This window comes from Coloeus monedula, assembly GCF_965178545.1.
Source record: "Coloeus monedula genome assembly, chromosome: 36".
Classification (NCBI taxonomy): domain Eukaryota; kingdom Metazoa; phylum Chordata; class Aves; order Passeriformes; family Corvidae; genus Coloeus; species Coloeus monedula.
The window spans coordinates 1839004-1861840 of record NC_138816.1 but is presented as its reverse complement, the minus strand read 5'-3'; the positions used below and the strand labels follow the sequence as shown (position 1 = coordinate 1861840).

Genomic DNA, 22837 nt, shown 5'->3' with positions numbered 1-22837 from the left:
TTTTTGGCCTGCGCTTCTCATCGCGCCCTTACGGCCCCGCGCGCGCGCGCTCGCGGCATTACGGTAGGGCCGGTAGCGGGCGCGGCCCCGCGAGCCGCGCGCTCTGATTGGCCGCAGCCGGCGCGGCGCGAGGGGGAGGGGCGAGCCGCGCACGCGCGGCGCGCGAGCCGGGCGCTGATTGGCCGAGGGCTTCCCGCGCCGGGCGCTGATTGGGCCGCGGCTCCGTGAGGGAGAGGAGGAGGAGGAGGAGGAGGAGGGAACGGCGGAAGCGGCCGCGGCGGCGATGGCGGCCTTGGAGCGCTGGGTGTCCGGGCAGCTGCAAGAGCTGCTGGGCCTCAGCGCCCGCCACGTCCCCGCTTTCCTGGTGGCGCTGGCGCGGCGGAGCCGCAGCCTGGAGGAGCTGCTGGAGCGGCTGCGAGAGACCGAGGCCCTGCGCGTGGAGGAGCCGCGCGTGCGCGAATTCGCGAGCCAGCTGTGGGAGAAGGTGGGCGGGGCGGCGTGAGGGGGCGGGGGGGGAGGGGCTTCTCAGAGAGGCGCGAAAATGGAGGGGGCGTGGCTTTCACTGAGGGGGGCGAGGGGGAGGGGCTTTAGATGGAGAGGGAGGCGTGGCCTGCAGGTGTGGGCGTGGCTTTACAACGCCATTGACGGTGCTGAGGGCGTGGCCAACCAGAAAGGGGCGGGACTTGATGGCGAACTGGTCAAGAAGGGGGCGCATTTTAACGCCCTTTAGAGGTGATGTCACCGCGAGTGGGCGTGGCTTACGCACAGCAGCCAATCAGGCTGTGCTCTGGATACCAGTGGGCGGGGCCATTGCTGTGCGGGCGTGGCCACATTGGGTGTGACCGGGTGGGCGTGGCCACATTGGGTGTGGTCAGCTGGGTGTGGCCAGGTGGGCGTGGTCATATTGGGTGTGGTCAGGCGGGCGTGGTCATATTGGGTGTGGTCAGCTGGGTGTGGCCATGTTGGGCGTGGCCGTGGGGCGTGTCCTGACCCCGCCCCACCCGCAGGTGCCACGGGAAGCCCCCCGGGAGCCCCCCGGGCGCGCGGCCGAGCGGGCGGCGCTGGAGCTGCAGCGGCAGAACCGCGGCTACCGATTGGTGGAGAGCGACGAAGAGGGGCCGGGCCCCGCCCAGGACCACGCCCAGAATGAGCCACGCCCACGCCGGCGTCACCTGAGGCGACGGCGCCGCTCCGAGTCCCCCCCTGAGGCCGCCGCGGCGTCGCCGTCACCCCCGCCGTGAGTAGAAACGGGGTTTTTGGGGGCCCTTCCCAAATTTCGGGGGGTTTTGGGGTCACTTCTGCCCCTGGCGGTCACCACATGTGGGTTTTGGGGTTCCTGGGTAGAAGTTTGGTGCTCCCAGGGGGGATTTTGGGCTCCTGGGTGGATTTTGGGGGTCCTGAGTGGGATTTTGGGATCCTGAGTGGGGTCTTGGGGTCGTGGGTGGGATTTTGAGGTCCTGGGTGGGAACTTGGGGTCCTGAGTGGGATTTTGGGGTCCTGGGTGGGATTTTGGCGTCCTGAGTGGGATTTTGGGATCCTGAGTGGGATTCTGGGGTCCTGGGTGGGATTTTGGGATCCTGAGTGGGATTCTGGGGTCCTGGGTGGGATTTTGGGATCCTGAGTGGGATTCTGGGGTCCTGGGTGGGATTTTGGCGTCCTGAGTGGGATTTTGGGATCCTGAGTGGGATTCTGGGGTCCTGGGTGGGATTTTGAGGTCCTGGGTGGGATTCTGGGATCCTGGGTGGGATTTTGGTGTCCTGGGTGGGATTTTGGGATCCTGAGTGGGATTCTGGGATCCTGGGTGGGATTTTGGTGTCCTGAGTGGGAACTTGGGGGTCCTGAGCGGGATTTTGGGGTCCTGGGTGGGATTTTGATGCTTTTTTGTGCTCCTGGTTGGGTTTTTTTCGCTCCCGGGTTGGATTCCGGTGCTCCTGGCGGGTTTTTGGGGTTCCCTGATCCGTTTTTCCCTCTCCCCAAGGGCGGCCGAGCCCCGCGAGGAGCCGGAGGAGGAGTGGGAGGCGTCGGAGCGGGAGCGGCTGCGGGACCTGCAGGAGCGCGACGCCTTCGCCGAGCGGCTGCGGCGCCGCGACCGGGAACGGGACCGGGGGGCTCGGAGCAACAACAAGGTGGGGCTTGGGGGGCGTCTGGGGGGGGTCCCAGGAGGGGTTTGGGGGCTCTTGGATGAGAATCGGGGCTGTTCCCCCCTTCCTCACCCCTTTTTCCCCCTCCAGGCCTACGAAGAAGCCCAAAAACGCCTGAAAATCGCCGAGGAAGATCAAAAAGCCATGGTGAGAGCTGCTGAAATTGCCACTCCTTACCCTTCCCGCCACCCCGTTTTTCCCCTCTTTGTGCTGGTTTTGTTCTCTTTCCGTCCCCTTCCATCCCGCTGCTCCCCCTCGCAGATCCCCGAGCTGCGGAAACGCTCCCGCCGCGAGTACCTGGCGAAGCGCGAGCGGGAGAAGCTGGAGGAGCTGGAGCTGGAGATCCAGGACGAGGAGCTGCTCTTCGGGGAGGATTCCCTGAGCGCCCCCGAGCTCCGGGAGCTCCGCTACAAACGCCGGGTTCGGGACTTGGCCCGGGAGTACAAACGGGCCGGGGACCGGGAGCAGCTGGAGCGGAGCAGCCGCTACCACATCCCCGAGGAGACGCGGGGCAAGGTGAGGGAAACGCCGGGATTCCCGGAATTCAGCACGTCCGGGGTGTCCCGGGAGGGTTGGAATCGGGAATTCTGCATTTGTTCCCTTAAAAATCGGTCCTGGAATCTCCGAGATCCTGTTAGAATTGTGAATTCGGGGTTTAGCCACCCAAAATCCTCCCTGGAACCTCCGGGATCCCGTTAGAATCACGAATTTGGGGTTTAGCCACCCAAAAGCCATCCTGGAACCTCCAGGATCCTGTGCAGGACCCCTGATTCTCCCCAAATCCCCTCCAGTGCCCCAAATCCCCCCCAAACCCCCTCCCATTGCCCCAAATCCACCCCCAAACCCCCTCCCAGCACCCCAAACCCCCTCCCAGCACCCCAAATCCCCCCCAAATCCCCTCCCAGCACTCCAAATCCCCCCCACACCCCTTCTCAGTGCCCCAAATCCCCCCCAAACCCCCTCCCAGCACCCCAAACCCCCTCCCAGTGCCCCAAACTCCCCCCAAGCCCCCTCCCAGCACCCCAAATGCCCCCCAAACCCCCTCCCAGCACCCCAAATGCCCCCCAAACCCCTTCTCAGTGCCCCAAATCCCTCCCAAGCCCCCTCCCAGCACCCCAAACCCCCTCCCAGTGCCCCAAATCCCCCCCAAACCCCCTCCCAGCACCCCAACACCCCTCCCAGCACCCCAAATCCCCCCCAAACCTCCTCCCATTGCCCCAAATCCCCCCCCAAACCCCCTCTCAGCACCCCAAATCCCCCCCAAACCCCTTTTCAGTGCCCCAAATCCCCCCCAAACCCCTTCTCAGTGCCCCAAATCCCCCCCAAACCCCCTCCCAGCACCCCAAACCCCCTCCCAGTGCCCCAAACTCCCCGCAAGCCCCCTCCCATTGCCCCAAATCCCCCCCAAACCCCCTCCCAGCACCCCAAATCCCCCCCAAGCCCCCTCCCAGCACCCCAAATCCCCTCCCAGCCCCCCAAATCCCCCCCCCAACCCCCCTCCCAGCGCCCCTGACGGGTCGGTCCCCCCGCAGAAGATCCCGGAGCGGGAGGAGCCGGGGGCCGAGGAGCCGCTGGCCCCCCGGGACGAGCAGCGGCGCTGGGAGGAGCAGCTGCTGGGAGCGGCCGCGCTGCGCTTCGGGGCCCGCGACGCCGCCCTGCGGCAGCCGCCCCGCGACTACGAGCTGCTGCTGGAGGAGGACGAGATGGTGCAGTTCGTCAGCGCCGCCCAGCTGGAGGGCACCGACCCCCAGAAGGTGGGCAGGGCAGGGAAAAGGGGATTTGGGGAGGGAAAAGGGGGATTTGGGGTGATGAGAGGGGGTTTGGGGAGGGAAAAGGGGGATTTGGGGTGGGAAAAGGGGGATTTGGGGTGAGGGGAGGGGGTTTGGGGTGGGAAAAGGGGGATTTGGGGTGAGGGGAGGGGGTTTGGGGAGGGAAAAGGGGGATTTGGGGTGAGGGGAGGGGGTTTGGGGAGGGAAAAGGGGGATTTGGGGTGAGGGGAGGGGGTTTGGGGTGGGAAAAGGGGGATTTGGGGTGAGGGGAGGGGGTTTGGGGAGGGAAAAGGGGGATTTGGGGTGAGGGGAGGGGGTTTGGGGAGGGAAAAGGGGGATTTGGGGTGAGGGGAGGGGGTTTGGGGTGGGAAAAGGGGGATTTGGGGTGAGGAGAGGGGGTTTGGGGAGGGAAAAGGGGGATTTGGGGAGGGAAAAGGGGGATTTGGGGTGGGAAAAGGGGGATTTGGGGAGGGAAAAGGGGGATTTGGGGTGGAAAAGGGGGATTTGGGGTGAGGGGAGGGGGTTTGGGGAGGGAAAAGGGGGATTTGGGGAGGGAAAAGGGGGATTTGGGGTGAGGGGAGGGGGTTTGGGGAGGGAAAAGGGGGATTTGGGGAGGGAAAAGGGGGATTTGGGGTGGAAAAGGGGGATTTGGGGTGAGGGGAGGGGGTTTGGGGAGGGAAAAGGGGGATTTGGGGAGGGAAAAGGGGGATTTGGGGTGAGGGGAGGGGGTTTGGGGAGGGAAAAGGGGGATTTGGGGAGGGAAAAGGGGGATTTGGGGTGGATTTGGGGAGGCAAAAGAGGGATTTGGGGTGGGAAAAGGGGGATTTGGGGTGAGGAGAGGGGGTTTGGGGAGGGAAAAGGGGGATTTGGGGAGGGAAAAGGGGGATTTGGGGTGAGGGGAGGGGGTTTGGGGAGGGAAAAGGGGGATTTGGGGTGGGAAAAGGGGGATTTGGGGTGGAAAAGGGGGATTTGGGGTGAGGGGAGGGGGTTTGGGGAGGGAAAAGGGGGATTTGGGGAGGGAAAAGGGGGATTTGGGGTGGGAAAAGGGGGATTTGGGGTGAGGGGAGGGGGTTTGGGGAGGGAAGAGGGGGATTTGGGGTGGAAAAGGGGGATTTGGGGTGAGGGGAGGGGGTTTGGGGAGGGAAAAGGGGGATTTGGGGTGGGAAGAGGGGGATTTGGGGTGAGGGGAGGGGGTTTGGGGAGGGGAAAGGGGGATTTGGGGTGGATTTGGGGAGGCAAAAGGGGCATTTGGGCCGATGGAACCGTGGTGAGCTGAGGTGTGACCCCGCTGTCCCCCCAGGGCATCCCTGAGGCAGAGCAGCACCGGCACTGGGGACAGTGGGGGGGGCACTGGTGGTACTGGGGCTGTTCTGGGGTGACACCGATGACACCGAGGGTGGCACTGAGGTGACACCGATGACACCGAGGGTGGCACTGGGGTCACACCGATTACGCTGAGGGTGGCACTGGGTGACACTGGTGACACCGAGGGTGGCACTGGGTGACACCGAGGGTGGTACTGGAGTGACACCGATGACGCCGAGGGTGGCACTGGGGTGACACCGAGGGTGGTACTGGGGTGACACCGGTGACACCGAGGGTGGCACTGAGGTGGCCCCGCTGTCCCCAGGACGTCCCCGAGGCCGTCCCCGAGGCGGAGCGGCGCCGGCAGTCGCTGCAGGACAGCCGCCGCTCGCTCCCCATTTTCCCCTTCCGGGCCGAGCTGGTGGCGGCCGTGGCCCAGCACCAAATCCTCGTCATCGAGGGCGAGACGGGCTCGGGGAAGACCACCCAGATCCCCCAGTACCTGCACGAGGAGGTGCTGCTGGGAAGGACTGGGAGGGCACTGGGAGGAGATTGGGGGGACTGGGAGGGGATTGGGAGGGACTGGAGGGGACTGAGAGGGCACTGGGAGGGACTGGAGGAGACTGGGAGGGGATTGGGGGGACTGGGAGAGAGCTGGGAGGGACTGGAGGAGACTGGAAGGGGATTGGGGGGACTGGAGGAGACTGGGAGGGGATTGGGGGGACTGGGAGGGACTGGAGGGGACTGAGAGGGGATTGGGGGGACTGGGAGGGGATTGGGAGGGACTGGGAGGGGATTGGGGGGACTGAGAGGGACTGGAGGAGACTGGGAGGGAACTGGGGAGGACTGGGAGGGAGCTGGGAGGGACTGGGAGGGGATTTGACGGGATTTTGGGTTCTGGGGGGGATTTGGGGGGCTCAGCTCTGATGTTTGGGGTCAGTTGTGGTCTGGGGGGGTCAGTGGTGATGTGGGGGGGGTCACTGGGGGGTGTGGGGTCTCTGTCACCCCCCTGACCCCCCCCCGACCCCCCGGTGTCCCCAGGGCTACACGCGGGGCGGGCTGAGGATCGGGGTGACGCAGCCGCGGCGCGTGGCCGCCATGAGCGTGGCAGCGAGGGTGGCCGTGGAGATGGGCACCAAGCTGGGCAACGAGGTGACACCGGGGGGGACGCTGGGGACACTGGGGGGGACACTGGGGACACTGGGAGGGACACAGCCCCACCCTGGGGAGCACCCTGGGCACACCCTGGTGACGCTGCAGGGACAATTGGGGGGGGGTGAGCGGTCAGAGGGCGGGACTGAGTGACCACAGGGGTGGCCCGAGCGGCCACAGGGAGGTGCCAGCGAGCTGCCCCTCGTCCCCAAGGTGGGCTACAGCATCCGCTTCGAGGACTGCACGTCGGAGCGGACGGTGCTCAAGTACATGACGGACGGGATGCTGCTGCGCGAGTTCCTCACCGAGCCCGACCTGGCCTCGTACAGGTGAGCCCGGGGACAGCGGGGAGGGGAGCGGGGCCGGCCGGGCTTGGGACACACCGGGGACGCGTCCCTGTGGCCGTCCCCAGCGTGATCATGGTGGACGAGGCGCACGAGCGGACGCTGCACACGGACGTCCTGTTCGGCCTCATCAAGGACATCGCGCGCTTCCGGCCGCAGCTCAAGGTCCTGGTGGCCTCGGCCACGCTGGACACCGAGCGCTTCTCGGCCTTCTTCGACCACGCGCCCGTGTTCCGCATCCCCGGGCGGCGCTTCCCGGTGGACATCTACTACACCAAGGTGACGGCGGGGACAGCTGGGGACACCGGGGGACGCAGGAGAAGGGAGGGGGTGCCTGAGGATTGCTGGGGACCCCCAGTGCTGACGTCCCCTCTGTCCCCCCGTGTCCCCTCAGGCTCCCGAGGCCGACTACCTGGAGGCCTGCGTGGTGTCGGTGCTGCAGATCCACGTCACCCAACCCCCCGGGGACATCCTGGTCTTCCTCACCGGACAGGTCAGTGTCCCCTGAGCATCCCCTGGCTGTCCCTCCCGCCGTCCCCACGCTCGAGACGGTTTCCCTGGGCGCGTCCCCGACGTGTCCCCGCGGGCGGCAGGAGGAGATCGAGGCGTGCGTGGAGCTGCTGCAGGAGCGCTGCCGCCGCCTGGGCTCGCGGCTGCCCGAGCTGCTGGTGCTGCCCATCTACGCCAACCTCCCGTCGGAGCTGCAGGCCCGCATCTTCCAGCCCACGCCCCCCGGCGCCAGGAAGGTGCGCTGGCCCTTTAACGGGAGGGTGGGCGGGGCTTCTGAGGGTGTGGTCAGAATGGGTGGGGTCTAAAGGGGTGTGGCTTTGAGGGGTGGGGGTGTAAATGGGTGGGGTCTAAAGGGGGCGGGGCTCGTCCGGGCGTGTCCGTGGGCGTGTCCTGAGCGTCCCCTGGGCAGGTGGTGGTGGCCACCAACATCGCGGAGACGTCGGTGACCATCGACGGCATCGTGTACGTGCTGGACCCCGGCTTCTGCAAGCAGAAGAGCTACAGCGCCCGCACGGGCATGGAGTCGCTGGTGGTGACGCCCTGCTCGCGGGTAATGCCACCTGGGTCACCTGCTGTCACTTGGGATCACGTTATTGTCACCCCCTGTCACCCCGTGTCACCCCGTGTCACCCCCTGTCACCCCCTGTCACCCCCTGTCACCCCCTGTCACTCCCCACACCGGCACCAAGTCCCTGCTGGTGATGCCCCTGCTCGTGGGTAATGCCACCTTGGTCACCTGCTGTCACTGATTGCCACCCCCTGTCACCCTGTCACCCCCTGCCACTCCCCACATGGGCATGGAGTCACTCTTGGTGATGCCCTGCTCACGGGTAATGCCACCTGTGTCACCTGCTGTCACTTGGGATCACGTTATTGTCACCCCCTGCCACCCCCTGCCACCCCCTGCCACTCCCCACGCCGGCACCAAGCCCCTGCTGGTGACGCCCTGCTCGCGGTGCTGTCACCTGTGCCACCTGTGCCGCCTGTGCCACCTGTGCCAGTCGCTGTCACAGACACAGGGTCCCCCAGGTCCCCCAGGTCCCCGCGGTGTCCCCGGTGTGACGGTGCCACCCGCTGTCCCCTCCAGGCCTCTGCCAACCAGCGCGCCGGCCGGGCGGGGCGGGTGGCACCCGGGAAGTGCTTCCGCCTCTACACGGCCTGGGCGTTCCAGCACGAGCTGGAGGAGACCCCGGTGCCCGAGATCCAAAGAGCCGACCTGGGCTCCCTGGTGCTGCTGCTCAAGAGCCTGGGTGAGGCGCTGGGAGGCACTTGGAGGCACTGGGAGGGACTGGGAGGGCGTTAATGGGGAGTTTTGGGGGGCTAAAGGGGCATTTCTGGGGCTCTGGGGGTGTCAGGACAGACCTGGGCTCCCTGGTGCTGCTGCTCAAGAGGCTGGGTGAGGCACTGGGGGGCACTGGGAGGGACTGGGAGGCACTGGGAGGGACTGGGAGGCACTGGGAGGGCATTAACCGGGAGTTTTGGGGGGTTAAAGGGGCCTTTTTGGGGCTCTGGGGGTGTCAGGACAGACCTGGGCTCCCTGGTGCTGCCGCTCAAGAGCCTGGGTGAGGCGCTGGGAGGCATTGGGAGGGACTGGGAGGCACTGGGAGGCACCGGGAGGGCGTTAATGGGGAGACTTAGGGGGATAAAGGGGCATTTCTGGGGCTCTGGGGGTGTCAGGACAGACCTGGGCTCCCTGGTGCTGCTGCTCAAGAGCCTGGGTGAGGCACTGGGAGGCCACTGGGAGGGACTGGGAGGCCACTGGGAGGCACTGGGAGCATCTTGGGGGTACTGGGGTATCCTAAGGGACATTTTAGGGACCATTGATGCCCCTCAGGTGACGTTTTAGGGATCCCTGGGACATTCTGGGACCATCCCGGGGCACCTCAGGGGGACCTTGGTGCCAAGCTCGGGGTGTCCCCGGGCTCGGGGGGGGCTGGGGAGCCCCGGTGGCACCTTGGGGACGTGGAGGTGCCATCGGGGGGACACCGGGGCGTCCCCAGGGATCAACGACCTGATCCACTTCGACTTCCTGGACCCGCCGCCCCACGAGACGCTGGTGCTGGCGCTGGAGCAGCTCTACGCCCTGGGCGCCCTCAACCACCTGGGAGAGCTCACCACGGTACTGGGAGCACTGGGATGAACTGGGAGGGCTCGCCGGGCGCCGTTAGCGGCGCGGCGCTGGTCCGGGACTGGTTCTAACTGGTGTCCCGTGGCAGCTGGGCCGGCGCATGGCGGAGCTGCCCGTGGAGCCCATGTTGGCCAAGATGATCCTGGCGAGCGAGCAGTGAGTGACGGCCGAGTCCCCAGTGTCCCCCCAGTGTCCCCCCAGTGTCCCGAGTGTCCCCAGCATCCCCTGAGTGTCCCCCGAGCGTCCCCTGAGTGTCCCCTGAGCGTCCCCTGAGCGTCCCCAGTGTCCCGAGTGTTCCCCGAGTGTCCCCCCAATGTCCCCTGAGTGTCCCCCAAGTGTCCCCCCAGTGTCCCCTGAGTGTCACCAATGTCCCCTGAGTGTCCCCCGAGTGTCACCAATGTCCCCCTCAGTGTCCCCAATGTCCCCAATGTCCCCTGAGTGTCCCAAATGTCTCCTGAGCGTCCCGAGTGTCCCCCAAGCGTCCCCAATGTCCCGAGTGCCCCAAGTGTCCCCTGAGCGTTCCCTATGTCCCCTGAAAGTCCCCTGAGTGTCCCGAGTGTCCCCTGAGTATCCCGAGTGTCCCCAGTGTCCCCAATGTCCCCTGAGTATCCCGAGTGTCCCCAATATCCCCTGAGCGTCCCCAATGTCCCCGAGCGTCCCCCGTCCCCAGGTACGGCTGCACGGAGGAGGTGCTGACGGTGGCCGCCATGCTGTCGGTGAACAACGCCGTGTTCTACCGGCCCAAGGACAAGGTGCTCCACGCCGACAGCGCCCGCGTGGCCTTCAGCGTCCCCGGCGGGGACCACCTGGTGCTGCTCAACGTCTACAACCAGGTCTGCTGGCCCTGGGGACACCGGGGACACCGCGGCGGCTCTGGGGACACGGCGGCGTCCGGCGGTGGCACTGACCGTGTCCTCTTCTCCGTGTCCTCTTCTCCGTGTCCTTTTCTCTGTGTCCTTTTCTCCATGTCCTCGTCCCCTCCCCCCGTCCCCAACGCCGCTGTCCCTCCGTCGGCGCGTCCCCAACGCCGTCCCAGTGGGTGGCCAGCGGCCACTCCCTGCAGTGGTGCTACGAGCACTTCGTGCAGGCGCGGTCCCTGCGCAGGGCCAGGGACGTGCGGGACCAGCTGCAGGGGCTGATGGAGCGCGTGGAGATCGCGCCCTCCTCGTGCGGGGCCAACCTGGACCTCGTCCGCAAGGTGAGTCCCAAAAACGGCTCCAAAACACCCCCCGGGACCCATCCCAGTCCTCCCCCCCCGCCCCGCCAGTAACCGAGTCCCCGTTTGCGTCCCCCCCTAGGCCATCACAGCCGGGTTCTTCTACCACACGGCGCGGCTGGCGCGGGGCGGGTACCGCACGGTGAAGCACCAGCAGCCGGTGTTCATCCACCCCAACAGCGCCCTGTTCGCGCTGCAGCCGCGCTGGGTGCTGTACCACGAGCTGGTGTGCACCTCCAAGGAGTTCATGCGGCAGGTGGGGACCCAGGGGGACAGCTGGGGACACAGGGAGGGACGTGAGGGACACACTGGGGACACAGGGAGGGATGTGAGGGACACACCGGGTGCTGTACCACGAGCTGGTGTGCACCTCCAAGGAGTTCATGCGGCAGGTGGGGACCCAGGGGGACACGGGGATAGCTGGGGACACACGGAGGGACACGCTGGGGACACAGGGAGGGACGTGAGGGACAGCTGGGGACACAGGGAGGGACATGAGGGACACACTGGGGACACCTCCAAGGTCCCCACGTGGGGACCACAGTGACAAGGACCCCGTAGCCACATCCCCGAGGTGACAAAGCGGCGACCCCGAGACAACCGAGCACGAGATGCGACCCCCAACCCATGGTTGTGTCCCCCAGAGATGTCCCCAGAGGTGTCCCCAGCTCCCCCCCCAGGTGACCACAGCACTGGAGGTGGCCCCCAGGTGTCCCCAGGTGTCAGCGGGTGTCCCCTGTGTCCCCAGGTGATCGAGATCGACAGCGCCTGGCTGCTGGAGGTGGCCCCCCACTACTACCAGGCCAAGGAGCTCGAGGACGGCAGCGGCCGCAAGATGCCCAAAAAAGCCGGAAAATCGCGGGAAGAGCTGGGCTGACCCCCCCGGGGGGGGACACCTGGGGACGTTTGGGGACATCTGGGGACGCTTGGGGACATCCGGGGGCGCCCCAATACAGCCCCTGCGGCAGAGGATCGGCGCCAGCCCCGCGCCCGGGGACGCTGCTGTGCCCTCTGTCACCGCTCGCTGAGTTTATTCTGTACATTAAGTTAAGGGGGGGCGAGGGGGGGACAGGGGAGGGGACAGAAGGGGACACTCCGAGGGGGGAGGGGCGCTCAGGTGTCCCCCTCGGCGACTTCAGGGCCGGGCCAGGGCCATGGCCAGCGCCGCGGCCACCAGCAGCTTCTTGGGCTCGGGGACGGCCGTGGGGGCTGGCATCAGCTGGGGGGGGGGGACACGGGGTCAGGGGACACCAGGGACGTCCCCAGGTGTCCCCCAGGTGTCCCCCAGGTGTCCCCAGACTCACCTTGTCCACGCGGTGGCAGCGGATGAGCCCCTGCGAGTTGAGGAAGAAGGTGGAGAAGGCGTCGTAAGACCTGGGGGGGACACGGGGACACTTGGGGACATCGGAGACAGAGGTGGCATCAACCCCCTGGGGGGGGCAGGGGGTGACACAGGGGGGTGACAAAGGGGTGACACAGGAGGGTGACACAGGGGTGACAAAGGGGACTGGGAGTGACACAGGGGTGGCCCAGGTGCATCACTGAGCGCAGCAGGTGCCACTTGTCCTGGTAGAAGGGGGTGACACATGGGGTGACACACGGGGAGTGACACACAGGGTGACACACAGGGGGTGACACAGGGAGGTGATACGAGGGGGTGACACACAGGAGGGTGACACAGGGAGGTGACACAGGGGTGACAGGGGGTGACACAGGTGACACACGGGGGGGTGGCATACAGGAGGGTGACACAGGTGACACGGGGGTGCCACACCGGCGGGTGCCACACAGGGGGTGCCGCAGGTGACACAGGGGGTGACACAGGGGGTGCCGCAGGTGACACAGGGAGGTGACGCGGGGTGACACAGGGGTGACACATAGGGGTGACAGGGGGTGACACACGGGGGGGTGGCATACAGGAGGGTGACACAGGTGACACAGGGGGTGCCACAGCGGCGGGTGCCACACAGGGGGTGACACATGTGACACACAGGGGGTGACACAGGTGACACAGGGGGTGCCACAGCGGCGGGTGCCACACAGGGGGTGCCGCAGGCGCGTCCCTCACCTGAGCAGCGCCCGTTTGTCGCGGCGGTACCAGCGCAGCAGCAGCAGGTGCAGGGGCAGCCCGGTCAGGCGCCAGCGCGCTCGGACGCTCCAGTCCTCGGGGTGCCGGGTCAGCGCCAGCACCTCCAGCCTCAGGCTGGCAAAGTAGCCCCAGGCCAGCGCCCGGCACAGCGCCACGGCCACCGCGTACATGGCACGGCCCCTGGGGACAGCAGCGCCGTCACCGCCCCGCGCCAGCGGCGTCCCCGGGCTGCCGGAGCACCCCCGGCCCTGACAGGGCTGTCACCCACCCCCCCGGCGTCACCCACCGCGTGTGCAGGTGCAGCAGGTGGCACTGGAACTCCACGTCGGGGGCGTACAGGGCGTAGTCCGGGATCTTCAGGAAGAAATTGGGGAGCTGGGGGGACAGGGGGGTCACCGGGGCTGCTGTCACCTCCCCTTCTCGTCAATCCCCCCCCAGTTTTGTCACCCCCTCCCCGCTGTCACCTCGTGCCGCAGCTTCTCGTGCATCGTGGCCAAGTGCTCCTCCATGGAGGGGGGGTTGGGCCGGCGGCCGGGGGGGGTCCCGGGGGTGCCCGGGGGGGGTCCCGGGGGTCCCAGCAGCAGCCGGGGGGGGTCCCTGATGGCGATGTCGTCCTCACGCCGCCCGTCCACCGTGGTGACCGGACCCCCGAGCCCCTCCAGCCCCCGCGGGGGGGTCCCGGGGGGCCGGGCCTGGGGACAGTGTGGGGGGGGCAGCAGGGCCAGGGCCGGGCCAGGGCCCAGGGGGGGCTCCAGGTCCTGCGAATGGGGGGGAAAAAAGCGGGATTTGGGATCGGAACCATTTGGGGAGGGGGCTGGGAGCAGCAGGGACCCCCCCAGGGGTGGGTGCGGGTTGCACCCTGGCTCCGCCCCCAGCGCTTAAACCCCGCCCTCGATTTGCATAACCACGCCTCTGCTGGCGGCAAACAGAAACTATTTAAGGAACTTATTTGCATAGCCACGCCCATCCCTTCTTTTCCCACGCAGCTCTATTTGCATGGCCCCGCCCACCCCATCTCCATTTGCATAACCCTTTTTCTCCCCAAACAAACGCTACGCCATTTTTTGCATAACCCCGCCCCCTCCCAATACCCGCCACACCTCCTATTGACATAACCCCACCCACTCCGCGACCCTAATTTGCATAGCCCCGCCCCTCTCCCCCCTCAGCGCGCTCCCCTCACTTGCAGCCGCGCTCGGTAGCGGCGACGCGGCGGGGTCGTTCCGGCCGCTGCGGCCGCTGCCGGGGCCCAGGCGCGGCCGGGCCGGAGGCGGACGGCGGCGGTGACGGTGGCGGTGACGTGCCGGTACATGGCGGCCACGGCGCCCCGCTCGTCGCTGTCCCCGCTGGCGCTGCCGCCTCCTCTTCCCCTCACGCCGGGCGCTCGCTCCGCGCCTGCGCGGGCCGCGCGCGCTTCCCCCCTCAGCGCAGGGCGCGTGCGCCGAGCGCGGGAAGGTGACCCGGAGCGGGCTGCGCATGCGCGGTGGCTCCGCGCCGTTACCGCCCGCCCGCCCTTCATTCATAAGGGAGCGAAGGGGGCGGGGCCACGCGGCGGCAGCCAATAGGAACCGCGCTCTCACGCTCGGGGGCGGGGCTGAGGCCATATATGGGTAACGTAGTGAATAAGCCACGCCCACACCGCCCGGAGGAGTCGCCAAGAACGAAACGCAGCTCGGAGTCACCGATTTTATTGAAATGTCCCCAAAAACGAGCGGGGAGGAGGAGAAAGGAACCCCCCCCCGGGGCCGTGCGGGGGGGGAAAGGGCACCCACGGGGGCGGGAACTGGTTCCAGTGGGGTTGTGGGGCGGGAACTGGTCCCAGTGGGGCAGGAACTGGTCCCAGTGGGGTTACGGGGCACGGACAGGTACCCGTGGGGCAGGCACCGGTTTCCAGTGGGGCAGGAACTGGTCCCAGTGGGGTTATGGTGCGGGAAGTGGTCCCAGTGGGGTAGCAACTGGTTCCCAGTAGAGCTGTGGGGCAGGAACTGGTCCCAGTGGGGTTATGGGGCACGGACAGGCACCCGTGGGGCAGGCACCGGTTTCCAGTGGGGTTATGGAGCAGGAACTGGTCCCAGTGGGGTAGGAACTGGTCCCAGTGGGGGTTATGGGGCAGGAACTGGTTCCCATTGAGTCCATGTGGGGCAGAAACTGGTTCCCAGTTGAGTCCATGGGGCTCCCAGTTGTCCCCAGCCCCCCCAAAATCCAGGTGGCCCCATCCCCCCCCACGGCCCGGCCGAGGAGGGTCAGTGGCCAAGAGGGGTCAGTGGCCGGAGTGAGGGGGGACCAGTGGCCAGGGGGAGGCAGTGGCCGGAGGGGAGAGGGGTCAGTGGCCAGAGGGGCGAAGGACTGGGGGAGGTCAGCGGCCGACGCGCCCCAAGGAGCTGCGGGGGGGGAAAACACCTCAACCTGAGCCCCAAATGCCTAAAACTGAGCCCAGAATCCATCCCAAACCCGATCCTAAAACTGAGCCCAGAATCCAGCCCAAACCCGATCCTAAAACTGAGCCCAGAATCCATCCCAAACCCGATCCTAAAACTGAGCCCAGAATCCAGCCCAAACCTGATCCTAAAACTGAGCCCAGAATCCATCCCAAACCCGATCCTAAAACTGAGCCCAGAATCCATCCCAAACCCGATCCTAAAACTGAGCCCAGAATCCAGCCCAAACCTGATCCTAAAACTGAGCCCAGAATCCATCCCAAACCCGATCCTAAAACTGAGCCCAGAATCCAGCCCAAACCTGATCCTAAAACTGAGCCCAGAATTCATCCCAAACCTGATCCTAAAACTGAGCCCAGAATCCATCCCAAACCTGATCCTAAAACTGAGCCCAGAATCCATCCCAAACCCGATCCTAAAACTGAGCCCAGAATCCATCCCAAACCCGATCCTAAAACTGAGCCCAGAATCCAGCCCAAACTAAGCCCAAAATCCAGCCCAAAACTGAGCCCAAACCTATCTCAAAATCAATCCCAAAACGAGCCCAACCCAAACCCTGACTCTGACCCAAAGCTGATCCCAAAGTGAGCCCAAAATTGGGCCCAAAACAATCCCCAAAGCGATCCCAGTCCCGATCCCAGTCCTGATCCCATCCCCGCTCCCAATCCCGATCCCAATCCCGATCCCAATCCTGATCCCAGCCCTGATCCCATCCCCGCTCCCAATCCCGATCCCAATCCCGATCCCAATCCTGATCCCAGCCCCGATCCCAGCCCCGATCCCAATCCTGATCCCAGCCCCGCTCCCACCCCCGCTCCCACCTCCAATCCTGATCCCATCCCCGATCCCAGCCCTGCTCCCATCCCCGCTCCCACCCCCGATCCCAATCCCGATCCCAATCCCGCTCCCACCCCCGATCCCAATCCCGATCCCATCCCCGCTCCCGTCCCGTACCTGGCGCGGCGCGGGGGCGGCTCCGGGGGGGTCCCCGCGGGGGTCTCGCGGCGCAGCAGGAAGGGCCGGAGGCTGCCCCGCACCGGGGACCCCCGGGACAGGTTAAAGGGCCAGGGGGGCTCCGGCTCCTCCCGCAGGACTGGGGGGACGCAGGGGACGTCAGGGGCCACGCCCACGACCACACCCACTGACCACACCCACTGCACCACCCACTGACCACACCCATTGCCCCACCCACTGACCACACCCACACCCACTGACCACACCCACTGCACCACCCACTGACCACACCCACACTCACTGACCACACCCAATGCCCCACCCACTGACCACACCCATGACGTCACCCACTGACCACACCCAATGCCCCACCCACTGACCACACCCATGACGTCACCCACTGGCCACGCCCCCCGCCCCCGCCCGGCCGGGCCCTCACAGTCACGCTCGGTCAGCGAGTACGGCTTGATGGGCTCCTCCGGCCGCGGCCGCGGGAACGGGCGCCGGGCAGGGACTGTGGGGACAGCGGGGTCAGGCACGGGAGTGACCCCGGGTAACGCCCACGAAACGCAGGAATCCGGCCCCAAAATCCTCCCAAGTGAACACCGAAATCCAGCCCAAAATCCACCCTCCCAAACACTGAAATCCACCCCAAATCCAGCCCAAAATCCACCCCGGCAAACACCGAAATCCAGCCCAAAATCCACCCAGGCAAAATCCACCCCGGCAAACACCGAAATCCACCCCAAATCCTCCCAAACACTGAAATCCACCCCAAATCCAGCCCAAAATCCACCCAGGCCAACACCGAAATCCAGCCCAAAATCCACCCCAGCAAACACCGAAATCCACCCCAAATCCTCCCAAACACTGAAATCCACCCCAAATCCAGCCCAAAATCCTCCCAGGTGAACACTGAAATCCAGCCCAAATCCACCCCAAAATCCTCCCAAACACCGAAATCCACCCCAAAATCCACCCCGGTGAACACCGAAATCCACCCCACATCCAGCCCAACCCCCCCCAGGCCGACAGCCAGAATTCACACCAGAATTCCCTGGAATCCAGCCCAAAATCCCCCCAGGGATCCCCTGGAATCCACAGAGGGATTCCCTGGAAAAGGGGGGGGGAGTTGGGCCCGGACTCACCAGTTCTGGTGGAGAAAAACCCCTCAAAGATGACGAAATTGTTCACCTGGAAAGGGCAAGAACAACGAGCTCCATGTAACCCTAATTAACCTCATTACCCTGTTAATTACAAGCACATTCATAAATGAATATGAAATTAAAGTTTATTTCAATATTTAATGGAATTCCCCCTCCCCAGCTAAAACATTCAACCTCTAACTCCTCCTTTGAAACAAAATACTCAACTTACTGAAAAGCCAATCGTTGGCGTACAACCAAAAAACCATTAAAAAAAATTAATTATTCAGTACTTCATTAATTATTTCCTTCTCCCACCTGCGGGATGAGGTCGCAGAGCCCGAAATGTTTCCGGAGGAACCCCAGGAGCTTTTCCGAGGGTCTGTCCACGGCCAGCTTCTCGGGCTGCACCCTCTCCCGCTGCAATTCCGCCACATCAGCCCCAAAATTCCCTTCTTCCCCAAAACGATTTTCCTTTTCCTGCCCAGAATTCCCGTTCTCCCCTCAAAATCCCCATCCCCCCCGCCAAATTCCCATTTTCACCCCAAAATCCTCTTTTTTCACCCTAAAATTACCATTTTCTCCCCCAAATCCTCTTTTTCCCCCCTTAAAATTACCGTTTCCCCCCCAAAATTGCTCCCAGAAATCCTGGGGTTTTTTTTCTCTTAAAATTACCTTTTTTCCCCCAAAATCCCCATTTTTTTTGCCCCAAAAGTCTCATTTTCCCCCCAAAAATCCTCATTTTTTCTCTTTCAAATTACCATTTTCCCCCCAAAATTCCCTCCAAAAATCCTCATTTTTTCCCCTCAAAAATTACCATTTTCTCCCCAAAATTCCTCCATCTCCCCCCTTAAAATTAGCATTTTCCCCCCAAAATCCCCATTTTTCCCCCCAAAATCCCCATTTTTCCCCCCAAAATCCCCCTTTTTCCTGCCCCCAGCACCTGCAGCATCTCCCGGAAGAGCTCCCGGCCGAGCCCCCGGCGCTGTTGGGATTCGTGGATGTAAAAATCCAGGACACACAGAGGCTCCACCTCGACGTGGGACCCGTCCCGGTCCTGGGGGGCACACGGGGAGTGGGGACCCCGAATCCCATGGGATCCACCCCAAATCCCACGGGATCCACCCCAAATCCCACGGGATCCACCCCAAATCCCACCAGACCCACCCCAAATCCCACGGGATCCATCCCAAATCCTGCTGGATCCACCCCAAATCCTGCTGGATCCACCCCAAATCCCACCTGATCCACCCCAAATCCCATGGGATCCACCCCAAATCCCACGGGATCCACCCCAAATCCCACGGGATCCACCCCAAACCCCACCTGATCCACCCCAAATCCCACCTGATCCACCCCAAATCCCACGGGATCCATCCCAAATCCCACTGGATCCATCCCAAATCCTGCTGGATCCACCCCAAATCCCACAGGATCCATCCCAAATCCTGCTGGATCCACCCCAAATCCCACCAGACCCACCCCAAATCCCACCAGATCCACCCCAAATCCCACAGGATCCATCCCAAATCCCACGGGATCCACCCCAAATCCCACCTGATCCACCCCAAATCCCACCTGATCCACCCCAAATCCCACAGGATCCATCCCAAATCCTGCTGGATCCACCCCAAATCCCACCAGACCCACCCCAAATCCCACCAGATCCACCCCAAATCCCACGGGATCCATCCCAAATCCCACCTGATCCATCCCAAATCCTGCTGGATCCACCCCAAATCCCACCAGACCCACCCCAAATCCCACAGGATCCATCCCAGGGACCCCAAAAATTCCCGGGACTCACCAGCAGGAAAAGTTTCTTGTAGCCCACCTTGAGGAACCCGAGCACGGCGCCTTTGGGGGAGCTGGGGGGGAATTTGGGGGGATTTGAGGGGGATTTGGGGTGGAAAAGGGGATTTGAGCAGGGAATTTGGGGGTTTGAGGGGATACGGAGGGATTCGAAGGATTCTGGGTGGCCTCAGGGGGAATTTGGAGGGTCCAAGGGGGGGTTTTGGGGGTAATTTTGATGCTATTTTGGGGGGTTTGGGGGTCCCTCAGGATGTACAGCACGTGCCCGTCGGGGGGTGATTTTTGGGAATGTTTTGGGGTTATTTAGGGAATATTTTAGGGTGCTTGGGGGGATATTGGGAACACGTTTTGGGGATGTTTAGGGAGCATTTTGGGGTTCTTTTGGGGGCGTTTTTGGGGTCTCACCGCGTGTCCCTCAGGATGTACAGCACGTGCCGGTTGCTCTCCATTCGGGCCGCGCTGGTCACGGGGGTGGAGAGGCCCTGGGCCTGCCTGGGGGGACACGGGACCCCCCATGACCCCCCCGGGACCCTTTGTGACCCCTCATTCCTCCCCTTTAGGACCCCCTCACGCCCCCTGGGACCGCCCAGCTTTCCCCAGAAACCCCCCTTGGACCTCCCATTGTCCCCAGGGACCCCTCCCCAGGACCCCTCCTTGATGCCTGGGGACCCCCTCTGACCTCCCATTGTCCCCAGTGACCCCCTCAAACCCCTCAGTGACCCCTGGGACGGCCTCAGTTCCTTCCTCCCATTGTCCCCAGTAACCCCCCAGTGCTCCCAGTGCCCCCCACCTTGGCCGAGGCTTTGCCCAGCTCATCGATCACCGTCCTCAGCTGCTGCTCCAGCTCCTCCCTGCGCCGAGGGGACACCGACAGGAGCCATTGTCACCCCACCTTCCCCTCACAAAAACCCCCAAAATCCCCCCAAATCCTCCCAAAACCGCGGGGTCCGCCAGTTTCCCGGCAAGCCCCGCGCCCGCCCTTCCCGCCCTGCCCCGCGCGGCTCCCGGTACCGTTTGGCGGTGCCGCCGCGCCCCGCGGGCCGCAGGTGCTGATCCACGACGCAAAACCGCTCGCCCAGCACCGGCGCCAGGTCGAAGGGGAACTCCATGGTCGATCCCCGGGCCCGGCCCGGCCCGGCCCGGCCCGGCCCCGCCGCCGCCGCCGCCTCCTCCGCCCGCCGGGCCCGGCCCGGCCGCCACCGCCACGGCCGCGCCCGGGCGGCAAAGAAACCACGCCCCCCGCGGGGAGGAATCAGCCAATCGCGGCCGGGTCCGACAAGCGCCGGCCAATCGCTGTGCTGCGTTCGGCCGTCCTTAGCAACCGAGTCCCGCCCTTAGCAACCGACAGCCAATCGTTGCTTCCCATTTGACAGCCCTTAGAAACCGAGTCCCGCCCACGGAAACCAGCGGACAGCCGCTGCCGCCGCCGCGCCCGTTCGTAGCAACCCAGTGCCGCCCATGGCAACCGCTCGCCAACGGCGGACGCCCCTTCGCCCGCCCTCAGACAACAAATCCCGCCCATAGCAGCCGCCGGCAAATCACTTCCGCTCTCGGGCATCAAGCCGCGCCCCTGGCAACCCGCCGACCAATCACTTTTGCTGTCCTGCGCTAAGCTCCACCCCCGGCACCTGCTCGCCCAATCGCTGCCGCCCTTTCTCCCGCCTTCAGCACCCAAGCCCCGCCCCCCTTAGCAACCCGCTGTTCGCGCCGCAGCAAAGCATGAAGGGAAGCATTCCCCTCCTTCCCCGCAAAGCATTGTGGGATATACTCCCCCTCATACACGCCGCCATTTTGCGGCTCGGCCGCCATTTTGGCCCCGTGCCTCAGTTTCCCAGACAAGGAAAACGAAGAGTTTTGGGGGTGGGTTTTTGAACGTTTTATTCCCCCGATGGGCTTGGGGGGGTATCGGGGTAATTCTCCTTGAGGAATCCCCGGTAAAGGCGGCGCATCCGGGCCACCTCGGTGGCAGGGGGCTGCTGCCACTCATACCAGGGGTACCAGGCCTGGCCCGGCCCCGTCAGGGCAGGCGCCGGTGGAGTTTTCCCCACAGCCGCGTGTTGGTTGGAGAAATCCTCGTCAGGGACCGGCACGAAGGGGACGTGGAGCCACAGGAGACCTGGAAAGGGGGGATTGAGGGTCTTGAGGGGCACCCAGGGGGGTTGGGACTCCCTAAAATCTGAGCTTCAGGGCTCACCGTGGTCCTGGGCTTGGGCAATGGCCTGGGATAGGCGCTTGTGCTGCTTCATGCAGATCCCTGAGGGGGAAAAGGGGTCAGGGACACCCAAAAGGGACCCAAGGACACAAAGGTGACCGCAGGGACGCAAAGGTGACCCTCAGGTGTCCCCTCACCTGTGTGGATGGGGTGGAAGATGATGCCAGAGTGGGGACAGATGAACTGGTCCAGCAGCTTGACATTCTGGAGAGAGAAAAAAAAGCATAAAAAAGAAAGAAAAGTGAAGAAGAAGGAAAATCAGCAACAGGGGGCTAATGCAGGTCCCCCCACATTTTCCCCCAAGCCCCCCGAACTCACCCGAAAATCCACCAGCAGGTTCCGGTCCCGGCAGATGGGGCACGGGTTCCCCACGTGGCTCCCCCGGCGCTGAGGGAAGAGGGGGAAGCGACCCAGTCCCAGTCAGTCCCAGTCACTCCCAGTGCCCCACAAAACGTCACCTGAGAGGCCTCAAAGGTCCCCAAAACGCCCCCAGTACCCTCCCAGTGCCTCTGCAGTCCCCCCCTCAGGCTCTGCAGCAGCAGAACCCCCCCCAAAATGCCCCTTTCGCCCCCCAAAATGCCCCCAGTGTGCCCAGGAGCCCTCCCAGTGCTCCCAGTACTCACCAGACAGGCCTTGCGGGTGCGCTGGGGGGGCACAGATCCCTTGTGGCTGCAGCGGTAGCCGTGCCACACGGGCTTGTCACCGTAGGTGGCCCGGTATTCTGCGGTGGGGACATTTTTGGGGGGTTTTAAGGGGTTTGGGACCCCAAAACCCCCCCTCGGCCCCCCCACAAGAATCTCCTCCCCCACACAAACCTTCGCTCTCCAGGTACTCCCAGGGCCGGTCCTGGTAGGGGGAGGGGGCGGGCGGGGGGTCCTTGGGGGTTTCTTGGGTGCTGCAGAGCCGGGGGAAGTCCTGGGGAGGGGGTTATGACGTCATAGTTGCGTTCGGAGCGATGACGTCACGCATCGCGCAGGGCTGCCCCTTCCCCCCATCGCTCAGCACCCCGCGGTGACGTCACGGGACGGAGCTGACGTCACTCAGCCCGCACTAACCAGCCCGTAGCGCAGCATGACGTAACCCGCAATGCGGATCATGACGTCACGCCTCGCCAAACCACGCCCCCTCCCCGGCGCCCCCTAGCGGGAAGAAATCGGCGCGCACTGACGTCACTCGCCCCGCCCGCCGCACGTGGCTCGCGCCGCCCTTTCCCCCCCCCCCACACCTCCCCCCGTCCCCCCAACTCCCCCCGGCGTCCCCCTCCCGCCGCTCCGTGCCTCACCTGCGCCCACCGCGGCCTCCCCGCGCCCCTCCCGCCGCCTCCTCCCGCCGCCCTCAGCGCCGCCGCCGCCCGGGCCAGCGCCATCTTCCCGCCTCTCCCTCACGCCCCGCCCCGCGCCGCTCCCCCCTCCCCTCACGCGGGGGCGGGGCGCCGCCATCTTGCCGTACGGCCGCTCCCCGCCCGGCGGCTTCCGGCGCATGCGCAGCGCCCTCCTCCTCGCTGCCCGAATTAAAACTGCGCCACACGGCCCGCGGACAATGGAGGGCGGTAGCCGCGCGCGCGCGCGCGCTGCGGGCCCCGCGCAGGCGCGGTTGGGCGGTTGAGCGGGAGGAGGGGGCGT

The 22837-nt window shown here is 65.1% G+C and overlaps 4 protein-coding genes across 7 annotated transcripts; 1 reads left to right on the top strand and 3 right to left on the bottom strand.

Annotated features, from left to right (window-relative positions):
* The first annotated feature begins 268 nt into the window (after nucleotides 1-268).
* On the top strand, nucleotides 269-11470 carry DHX16 (DEAH-box helicase 16). 2 transcript variants are annotated; one of them, XM_082300098.1, is made up of 20 exons: nucleotides 269-484; nucleotides 1008-1237; nucleotides 1979-2126; nucleotides 2232-2288; nucleotides 2403-2657; nucleotides 3677-3895; nucleotides 5541-5729; nucleotides 6257-6367; nucleotides 6581-6696; nucleotides 6780-6990; nucleotides 7106-7204; nucleotides 7305-7457; nucleotides 7631-7771; nucleotides 8309-8471; nucleotides 9222-9340; nucleotides 9438-9505; nucleotides 10020-10182; nucleotides 10386-10547; nucleotides 10648-10821; nucleotides 11314-11470. In XM_082300098.1, the coding sequence occupies exons 1-20, from the start codon at nucleotides 284-286 to the stop codon at nucleotides 11440-11442; spliced, it is 3108 nt and encodes a 1035-aa protein (XP_082156224.1). In that variant the 5' UTR covers nucleotides 269-283; the 3' UTR covers nucleotides 11443-11470. The 2 variants fall into 2 exon arrangements, with proteins under 2 accessions (XP_082156224.1, XP_082156223.1); XM_082300097.1 differs by having other exon boundaries at nucleotides 3674-3895.
* A 109-nt stretch (nucleotides 11471-11579) lies between these two features.
* On the bottom strand, nucleotides 11580-14070 carry LOC309584063 (uncharacterized protein C6orf136 homolog). Of its 2 annotated transcripts, none has more exons than XM_082299969.1 (6): nucleotides 13838-14070; nucleotides 13119-13412; nucleotides 12941-13029; nucleotides 12634-12834; nucleotides 11870-11939; nucleotides 11580-11784 (listed from the first exon to the last, which is right to left on the bottom strand). In XM_082299969.1, exons 1-6 carry the CDS (start codon nucleotides 13964-13966, stop codon nucleotides 11701-11703), a joined length of 867 nt encoding a protein of 288 aa, XP_082156095.1. In that variant the 5' UTR covers nucleotides 13967-14070; the 3' UTR covers nucleotides 11580-11700. The 2 variants fall into 2 exon arrangements, with proteins under 2 accessions (XP_082156095.1, XP_082156096.1); XM_082299970.1 differs by having other exon boundaries at nucleotides 11870-11899.
* Nucleotides 14071-14381: 311 nt separating this feature from the next.
* On the bottom strand, nucleotides 14382-20144 carry ATAT1 (alpha tubulin acetyltransferase 1). Of its 2 annotated transcripts, XM_082299965.1 has the most exons (10): nucleotides 20015-20144; nucleotides 19794-19854; nucleotides 19409-19491; nucleotides 18999-19059; nucleotides 18135-18248; nucleotides 17510-17611; nucleotides 17195-17240; nucleotides 16486-16560; nucleotides 16047-16185; nucleotides 14382-15035 (listed from the first exon to the last, which is right to left on the bottom strand). In XM_082299965.1, the coding sequence occupies exons 1-10, from the start codon at nucleotides 20110-20112 to the stop codon at nucleotides 15011-15013; spliced, it is 804 nt and encodes a 267-aa protein (XP_082156091.1). In that variant the 5' UTR covers nucleotides 20113-20144; the 3' UTR covers nucleotides 14382-15010. The 2 variants fall into 2 exon arrangements, with proteins under 2 accessions (XP_082156091.1, XP_082156092.1); XM_082299966.1 differs by lacking the exon at nucleotides 17510-17611.
* A 720-nt stretch (nucleotides 20145-20864) lies between these two features.
* Nucleotides 20865-22590, bottom strand: MRPS18B (mitochondrial ribosomal protein S18B). Its single transcript, XM_082299994.1, has 7 exons — nucleotides 22498-22590; nucleotides 22031-22130; nucleotides 21839-21936; nucleotides 21534-21602; nucleotides 21353-21419; nucleotides 21198-21257; nucleotides 20865-21119 (listed from the first exon to the last, which is right to left on the bottom strand). Exons 1-7 carry the CDS (start codon nucleotides 22579-22581, stop codon nucleotides 20881-20883), a joined length of 717 nt encoding a protein of 238 aa, XP_082156120.1. The 5' UTR covers nucleotides 22582-22590; the 3' UTR covers nucleotides 20865-20880.
* Nucleotides 22591-22837: the final 247 nt, after the last annotated feature.